Source organism: Clavelina lepadiformis, chromosome 7 (assembly GCF_947623445.1).
Source record: "Clavelina lepadiformis chromosome 7, kaClaLepa1.1, whole genome shotgun sequence".
NCBI lineage: Eukaryota > Metazoa > Chordata > Ascidiacea > Aplousobranchia > Clavelinidae > Clavelina > Clavelina lepadiformis.
The window spans coordinates 9,352,050-9,361,256 of record NC_135246.1 but is presented as its reverse complement, the minus strand read 5'-3'; the positions used below and the strand labels follow the sequence as shown (position 1 = coordinate 9,361,256).

The 9,207-nt window shown below is 39.3% G+C and overlaps 3 protein-coding genes across 3 annotated transcripts in view; all 3 read right to left on the bottom strand.

Moving 5' to 3' along the window:
* Positions 1-9,207, bottom strand: part of LOC143464550 (uncharacterized) — a 146,405-nt gene that overhangs the window by 82,196 nt on the left and 55,002 nt on the right. The window lies entirely within an intron of this gene.
* LOC143464686 (uncharacterized) lies at positions 34-1,820 on the bottom strand. The gene is made up of 3 exons (XM_076962615.1): positions 1,648-1,820; positions 327-469; positions 34-236 (listed from the first exon to the last, which is right to left on the bottom strand). Exons 1-3 carry the CDS (start codon positions 1,667-1,669, stop codon positions 111-113), a joined length of 291 nt encoding a protein of 96 aa, XP_076818730.1. The 5' UTR covers positions 1,670-1,820; the 3' UTR covers positions 34-110.
* On the bottom strand, positions 6,491-7,894 carry LOC143466174 (uncharacterized). The gene has a single exon (XM_076964812.1). It carries the CDS (start codon positions 7,892-7,894, stop codon positions 6,491-6,493), a length of 1,404 nt encoding a protein of 467 aa, XP_076820927.1.

Genomic DNA, 9,207 nt, shown 5'->3' with positions numbered 1-9,207 from the left:
ATTGCTACAGTGGTTGCTCAAATCCACAATCAATAATGTTCACTATTCAGGTATATTGCAATACAGTGAAAAAAGTTTATTTTGAAATAAAACAATATATAAATAATAACTCATTCTTTAACATTGAAAGATGTCTTCCTGTATCGCAAAACATCAACATCTGGATCACGTTCTCGTTCTGCTAATGGCGTTCGTGCAACCCAATATTCTGTAGCCCTCTTATCTTCCATATTGATCTACACATAGAAATGAAATGACATAGTAAGTAACTATATCCATATACGGTCAGCCATAATTTTTTTTAGTCCACTCTCTAATGAACTTACTTCTTTGATGATCCATGCACATACAGCAAGTCCAATAACAGTTATTCCCAGAGCAGGATATTTTATTTCATAATTGTCACGATCCATGGCAATTTTTCTTTTAGGTGTAAATTGCTGCCTTTGTAAAGCTAAAAATGTTCGTCCTGAACAAAGGAAATGTAAAACTTCCATGATTAGTAAATAGAATTTCACAGTTTTAGGTACTAAGTTCTTCACTCAATGCTAGGAAAATGCACATAATTTGAATTTCCAAAACACAATCAAGATTGTATAAAACAAAAAATTAAAAACGAGTCGGCTTAGTGGTGGGATGGTTAGAGTGCCAATACTGTGGTTACAACAGGCAATGGTTCCCTTGGAGTTGGAATTGCACTCATATGAAATTTACTTATATATATACTCGCCTAATAAATCTTTGATTTTAATAACCCTATTTTACTCCACACTTGCCAGTGCAACTTATTCGGTCCAGTGATCACTTGCTGTTTAATATAGCCGATGCTGAGCAATTTTTTTGGAACCAGGTTTTAGACAAGCTACTCATTATTTGTATTGAATCATATTTTGATAATTAGTACTTCTGGCCCATTGCAAATTAATTGAGTACATGCGAATTAGATCCACTATCTTCAAATGAGTCACTAGTTGTGGAAACACGAGCTAAAGTTGTATTGGTAAAATTAGCATGAAGATTTCAATGGTAATGGTAGACCCGCCATCAAAAGCGGTCGTTTCTTTCATTTTTATTAAGCTATTAGCAAATTGAAAGGATTTACAAAATCAAACATGTTCTGAGTGTTTTCTTTTTGCCGTGTCATTTCAAAGCATACACTAACATCACATGGAACAATCAACAGTTCTGCACTAAAATGTGTATGTCAAGATACATAAACTGGATGACGTTTAGGTAGTGGTATATAGCCCGTTTATGTTCGATGGAAAACATTTGCACAAAAGAAAGAAACAGCAGGGTTCAGTTGTATTAAAATTTTAGCCAATATTTTTTCCTTTTACTGTAAATGAATATCGGTTATTGGCTGCTTTGATCACAGATATAATTGGTATTGATCCTAAAAAATATTCGGGCAATCACTATAACCAACTTGACATACATGATACAAAGTTATTGTATGTAACACGTAAACAATGTGTCAATCTAAGAAAAGCACTGAAACTGATTTTACATTCGTTTATTCACACTTAAAATCACTAACATGTCATTTCTTGTACTAGATCTTGTTGACTACAGTTTTTCCTTGTATACACAATTCAGATCATAACAATAAGCTAATAAACCAATAAATAAGATTATGAAACTTACCTGCTGTAATTAAACCTTTCATCTTTAGAAAGAGAGTCTCAAGTTTGAACAGAGTTTGAAAGATTTTCCAGGTTTATGTTGATTGATGCTAGTTACACTTATGACAGGGCAAAGTTTGAACAAAGTTTGGTGACAAAGCCCTATGCCAGGAATTAAAAATATATATATACAAAGATTTTAAGCTTTACTTAAATTGCATAACATGCAGCATATACATGGAACAGGCTGACTCCAAAATACACAGGTTCACTCAGCTCTGTGCTGCACGGCAAGTACAGTAGAATCGGCTTGATATAACCAGTCACGTTCAAATTGTTTGGAATGGAATTTTCCTAGTCATTTTCCATTATATTAACCCCGGTTATTACATCCAGCCATCGCTTAATACATCCACTTTCAATTCCCCATGCAGGCAAATTGGCCTAATAATGGCTTATTATGAACGAAAATCTAATAGGACAACCTGTGTAGGTAAATGGCTATTTAGTGTGAAGAAACAAGTATTTAATCAAGCAGATTATTTTAGAACATCACTCGGGTCTAGTGCAGAAGTGCACAACCACAGGATGTATTTGTATACTATAGACCCCGGCTACTCAAATTGTAGCGTCGTCTGGTTGTGCGCTTCTGCACCCTTAACCCTCCTTCGGGCGCAGTAGATCTGTCATGCACACGCATGTCGGTTCTGATTGGCGAGAACCAACCGCCTTTGAACCACCCACATACACTAGTGGTAAAGGATATTTAAATTTTGTCTGAGACTGTCTGTTGTTATATGTAACGACAATGCATCATGATTTACTCTTTATTTCAATGTTACTCTACAATTTACTACTTTTTCTGTTAGGCACACTGCACCCGATCGCGTATGTTTACTCCATACATAAGCTTATGTCTAATTCTTTGCTTGCTATATGGCTACTGAACTAAAATGACGAGTTAGATACTTTGATTGCACGAGGTAGTATGTATGTTGGAAAATTCCAATGATGAGCAGTAAGAATAAGGATTGTGAGGACAGCAGTGATACTTAATCAGAAGACAATGTAGAAGAAAAAAACCGATGATTCTGAAACAGAACAGGAAAATGACAGTTATGAAGAAACAGATGAAGACGATACTGAAACTGGAACCAATTATTATACTGGGAAGGACAAAATTAACAAATGGTACCAATATCCGTTACTGACATGTTCAAGAACAAGACCTCATAACCTTATTAGACATCTACCTGAACCGTTAAGAGATGCAAGGCTGGCAAAATCTGTAGCATAATGCTGGACCTGCTTCTTTACAAATGACATCTTAAAGATCGTGGTGACCTACACCAATCAGTATATAAATTTTGTGAAAGATAACTATGTCAGGAATCAGGATGCAAAATGTACAGATCTAATTGAAGTTAAAGCCTTCATAGGACTCCTTTACTTAGCAGGAGCCTACAGAGCAAACAGACAGAGTTTGGAAGAACTTTGGGAAACAGAAGGAGATATTCGATCTTGTCATGAACATAAAAGTGTTTAAATTCCTGCTACGTTGCCTGCGGTTTGACCATGACCGGACCATGATCCGCATATAACAAGAAAAACTGAAGACAGGCTTGCTCCGATGCGAGAAATCTTCACACAGTTTGTGAACAACAGGAACAGTAAGAAGAAAGATACATCTGAAGATGCTTTTCAAAGAACTTGTTGCTGGAGAACTAACCAGACGAATGTGTAAAAACAGTAGGAATGTCGCTGCATCTGCAAACAAGATTGCAAAAATATCGCCCACCCAGCGGAGAACTGGCAGGAAGTGAAGACACTGGAAACACTCCATAACCACCGGCAAATAGAAGAAGATGCTCTCCAAGCACCCGAGACAGCGGTTGCAGAAGGCTTTCAAGATACGAATGCAAGAAATACCACATGGCGCTTTGCTTAGATTATGCCAATTTTGGTTGCATATCATGCATTACTGAAAGCAAATCTACAGATGAAAGCAATTGAAGCCACGTGAAAATGACATACTTCTACAAATATTTGTTGCAAAAACATGCTCTATGCCAGATGCATAAATTATTGCAAATTGTACTTGCAGACATTGTTTTTTTTAACTCTTGATATATCTAAGCGCTCGCATTTCAAATTTTACAACAATTTTTGACATGTGCCTGATAGGCACATTGTGCCAGTATGTGTAACAAATTGCATTGTGCCCAACAGAGGGTTAAAGCAGTTGTTGCAGCTGAAGCAGTCTTCTTTAATGCATTTGAAGTGTCTTGCTTGTTAAGATTGCTAACATGTTGACCTAGGAATTGTTCATTGGTAGTTTTAGGAAAAAATTTTTACCACTGCTTATTACAACCAAAATCGACTGGTCTCAAAGTGGATGTATTAACTCAGGGGTGGGCAACATACGGCCCGCAACGGGATTTTGAGCGGCCCGCAGACAGTTTCCGGTCTTACATGATAATGTGGCCTGCGGCCACATTCTACCGCAATTCCTGTATTGCGTCACTGAATAAGTCCAAGTTTGCCAACCTGAGAAAGATGGCCATAAATCTACTTGTTCTGTTCGGGTCTACATACATTTATGAGCAAACATTTTCGACCATGAACATTAATAAGACAAAGCTGCGTTCCAATCTATTCAGGAATCCGGCCCGCCAAGTACTTCATTTTCTCATATCAGGCCCGCCGACCGAAGAAGTTGCCCGCCCCTGTATTAACACTAGAAGGACGGCAATTTTCGTATACCTAGAAGGACGGAGTGTGTCAATTGACGCAAAAGGTCAAAACGGCGCAAATCTAACGTTTTTTGTTGAGAAAACTGTGCTGTTGCTCCGAAAAAACTACTTCTCTCGCATGTCCGCTTTGTGCATTTTAATTAACAAAAGCAATCGCATTGAAAATACAAGCACTCGTGCCTAAACACTTCTGTTTCACGCAACTCCTTTTTCTTCTTGCACTCTTCCGGGACTTCTCTCCTGTTCTGGCGCATTGTCCCTACGAGGCTGCACTTCTTTTCCGCAAGTCGCAACGCCAGGTCAAGTGAGGTGAAAAAATTATCGCAAGTGACGTTATAACCTCCTTGAAAAAGCGGAGCCATGAGTTTCAGTACAACGTCGGTGGGCACACTCACGTGGGGGCTCCTTGCGTCATCTTTTCCAACGTAAGGAAAACCGTTGAATAAATATTTGTTTTCAACGTCAACTGTCAGCCAGAACTTTAGACCAAACTTGTCTGGTTTATTGGCCATATATTGGATGAACTTGCAGCGTGCCTTACACGGCAATAGTTGCTCATCCACAGTTATCTTCCACTGTGGAATGAATGCTTTTTGGCAGTTTGATATAAAACTGTTCCAAAGTTGTGAAGCGAGTGCAAATTTATCATGCAATAGATTCCTACGCCTTTCCGTCTTCAGATCGAAGCGAAGGAATCGTATGAGCTCCAGAAACCTGTCTCTTGCCATGGTTTGGGAAAACATCGGACATCCCCACGACCTCCCCCACAAACTCTTCACAGGGAAGTTGCGCCCTCCTATCACGCCACGAGCAACCACCAAGCCGACGAATTTATCTAATTTATCTAACTAAGAAACTCTTACTACACTTACGCTTCGATAAACTTCAAAAATTCCGAAATTAGGCTGCGCTTGTGACGAAACTACTCTGTTTTGCGGAAAAGTTGACTTGCATAGTTTGTCGACACGTTTGTCACACCTCTGTGTTGGCAGCTGTGACCTAATTCGATAAACCTGTAATTATCAGCAGAAAGAAAACAATGCTCTCTATCGCGAGAACTGGTTTTTGTACTGTGAAGTAACAATGCGTCAATTGACGCACCCCGTCCTTCTAGGTAGTGACCACGTTAATTATCTCTACCGGTAAAATAAAAACTTCATATTCATGGGTTAGTTACCTAACACTAATGTAGGAAAAGTCAGGAAATATCACGGTTTTGCGATGCACCACTTAAAAGTTATAGATGCACTTAGGTTGAAAATGCGTCAATTGACGCGCCCCGTCCTTCTAGTGTTAACTGAATTTTATTGCAACTATTTTTGAATATTTTAGTTTTACTATTAATAAAACAACAGTTACAAAAATTAAAAAATTGTGATAAACTGTACTACGTTCTTTATGATTACTAAATCTCAATGTTAATGTATTGGCTTTAAAAATAAACTCTGTGAAAACTGTCTTTGACGTTCCAACAGTGGTGAAAGCAAGCCGGAAAGCCGTTCCGGTAAATGATTAATTGCTGATTGATAATTGGGATTTACGAGATTTACAAATCCTGGGATTGTTCCGGTATAGTGCTAAAACCTATCACCTTACTGTGATGTCAGAAATTGAAATCCATTTATGGCTTTGGCTAAACATAAAAGGAGATGTAACCTGACTGGCTCGGGTTCCAAATAGCGACTGTCAATAGAGCGACCACACGACAGCGATTCATTTAAAACAGCGACTGTCAATAGAGCGACTACACGACAGCGATTCATCAAAAACAGCGACTGCCACAACAGCAACCTCACTTCTTTTATTAAATCCAAGGCTTACGCGCACACGCACTCTTTCACCCCCTCCACACATACCTTCCATCCCCCACACCTCTCTACACATGTATGCACGCACAAACAGGCAAACACTGCATAGTGAAAGATTGAAACCAAAAGGGACTTTAAAACAACATTTTATTTGGACTATCCATAGAAGTCACATGATTTAAAAAGAAATAGGCTAGTCAACCAAACAACAGAAAATCGTCAAGCCTTGCAATAAAATTCAGGGTCTAGAAAAAGATTGAAACCAAAAGGGACTTTAAAACAACAAAAAGTCTTGCAATAAAAATCAAGCCATGTTTATTTCTAAATTGTGAGCAAGGGCTCGAAGGAACTGCCGCAGATCATACTGGCCTCGATTTTGCTGTACAACAGTGATTCGTGTGTTCATTGTCACGTATCTTTTCATTCGCTGAGTCAGGTCTCTGCCTTGTAGTAGCTGGGTTCGGTTTGCCCGTTGAAGGGCTTCCTCCCGTCTTAAAGCTTCGATGAATCGAAAGATGGAAGGATGATGAGTTTCCGTTGATCCCTGAAACGCATTGTGCCAACTCTCTAGCTGGTTGTTGGTTCGTGGCAGTCCCGCATCTTGTCTGGCTTTCACACTCCACATATGTACGGGAAACAATGGCTGTCGTCTGTCTCCCCGTCTGTTTCTTCGGCCCACGTAGTTGTCTTCGAAGTAATTTACGAGAGGCATTACTTCTGCTGGGTAGTCTGCCACCAATTCATCAAAGGCATCGCTCACTTCATCCACTGGTAGAAAGGCAAGAGCAAGGAGCATTTTCAGTGCCATCCGAATATTGTCGTCTTGCACATTTAACCGTTGCAGTCCGTTTTCCTGAATCTTTCTCCAGAGCGATTGTCCCAAGTGAAAGTAACAGCCGTAGATGTGCGTTTGAGGAAATGCTTCAATGAGCGCAGCTTTGGAAGCTAGTTCAAAGTCGATCTGTACACTTCTTGGAGCGAGTCCAGGTTTCAGTGATTTGATTTCAGTCCACATTTGAGAGTATGTTACTTGTTGCTTATTTGGGAGTAGAACAAAAATGCAGGGAAGCACATTGTTTCGTATCATAGCATGCACAGTGTATACTTGATAAAAAAGGGATGGTGACACTTTGAATGTACCATCACACATCCAGTGTTCGGAATCGTGTAAGGTTTGAAGAAACTGATCTGTGCTGAAAATAAGCATCCGATGAACATCTCCAGACCCACTGTCATAGAGCAGGAAGCCACGCTGGTCTGTTGTTTGTCTCAACATATCAGGTATGAACAGTTCTCCTACATTAACAGGAGCTGGGGGGTTGTTGTCTGTTGCTTTCCTTTTCCGTCTGATGGTTTGACGCAGATTTGTGGAAGAGCCAACAGCTGCTGCAACTTCTTCATTAACTTCGGTCAATGCATCCTGCACGATTCTTCGTGGTGGATTCCGTGTTCTTACTGCAGCTGTTTTTACACTGTTTTCAACTCTCCTGGCTGCCACTTCCAAAGGGTTTGGTGGATGCGTGTGGACGCCACTGCTCACTAGGGGTTGTTGTTGCTCACGATACTGAAGGCTTGTCGTTAGGCGACCTTTACAACCTGTTTTAGCACATCTCCAATTGATTGTATTTAACTTTGTTTTGTCTTTCCTGTACAAAAAGCCTTCATAACTTATCATGTCACTTCCTTTTCTTGAAATTATAAAATCCATTGGGGCAAATTTTTCAAACGACCTTAAAATTAATGAAATTTTTCAAACGACCTTAAAATTAATGTGACACGTCATAGTGTTGCCTTCCATTTATAAATGCCTCATTCGACTCAGTGAATTCAACTCAGTGAACACGAGTTAAGTCTAGGCTTACCATACGTCCCGTTTTAGCCGGGACAGTCCCGCTGTTAAAGGCTTTGTCCCGGCGTCCCGATCAGTCAACTAAAAGTCCCGCTTTGGCATTTACTGAGCCAGCATTGCCCCACACTACACGAATATTAGCATGATGTGATCGGTTTGTTTAGCCAATTTTCTGAAAAGCAATACCCGATGCGTGTTCTTGTTTCGTTGTGTTAAATGTGAAAGTAGTTGTTACATCATTGTAGTGGGTAATTGGTCCAGTGGTGAGTTGATTGTTAGCGCATTCGCTTGTTCACTGTTCAGTAATAGTAGGCTAGGAGGAGGAGATGATCTTTTTGCAGTTAGGTTATTGAAAGAACTTATTTCGTACGGTTCCGGTACTTGTTTGCATTTTCTTCTGCAAAAACCATTTGAATGTGAAAGCCCTTATTACCTGCAAAATTAAAACTGACTTTTCCTGCTGTGGTTTTTATGAGAAAATAAAGTTGAATATAGACTTCTGGAAGAAAGTATTGTCTACAGAAAAGTATGATTGGACGATTATGTAAATTTACAAATGCTTGAACATTGTTTTGTTTCCTAGTAAAATCCATTATTTTAGTTTTTCTTGGTGTCTTACTACTTCAGTTGTCCCTGACGATAGGAATCCAAAATAGTCTCATACTTCTAGTAAAATGTAAACCACATTTATCTGATAGGGCTTGTTGTTCTGAAGCGTCCCGCTTTTCAATCAAAAAAATATGGTAAGCCTAGTTAAGTCGCTATCATAACAGTCGCTGTTTTAATGCGGTCGGCATTTATACAATCGCTGTTTGGAATATCGCTCACTTGATTTCGTCGCTATTATGAAGTCGCCATTATGACAGTCGCTGTTTTGACAGTCGCTATTCGGCCTGGATGCCAACCTGACTAACAGATAGCACAGTTGGGATATTGAACACTTTGTCCTCCACTTCTTCTAAGGCCTGAGATCTCAGCTGTATTTTCTAACAAGACAAGAGCTATGATACATATAATTTTATACGGTTGACAGCTGAGCAAAATATAGTTGTTTGTTAGTTTAGGTTTATCCATAGTTGTTTGTTTGACTGTTAAGTGTAAGCTTGACCGCTTACGCAGTTATTATGAAGACGTTACCCAAACTTTTAATTCTCAATTTGGCTCAATAGTCT

Excerpts from the sequence above, each read along its gene's own strand:
- LOC143464686 (XM_076962615.1), bottom strand. The coding sequence starts at position 1,669 with ATGAAAGGTTTAATTACAGCAG. Across the intron at positions 470-1,647 it reads GAAAGGTTTAATTACAGCAG|GACGAACATTTTTAGCTTTA; the intron begins GTAAGTTTCATA and ends TCCTTTGTTCAG. Across the intron at positions 237-326 it reads GTGCATGGATCATCAAAGAA|ATCAATATGGAAGATAAGAG; the intron begins GTAAGTTCATTA and ends TTCTATGTGTAG.
- LOC143466174 (XM_076964812.1), bottom strand. The coding sequence starts at position 7,894 with ATGGATTTTATAATTTCAAGAAAAGGAAGTGACATGATAAGTTATGAA.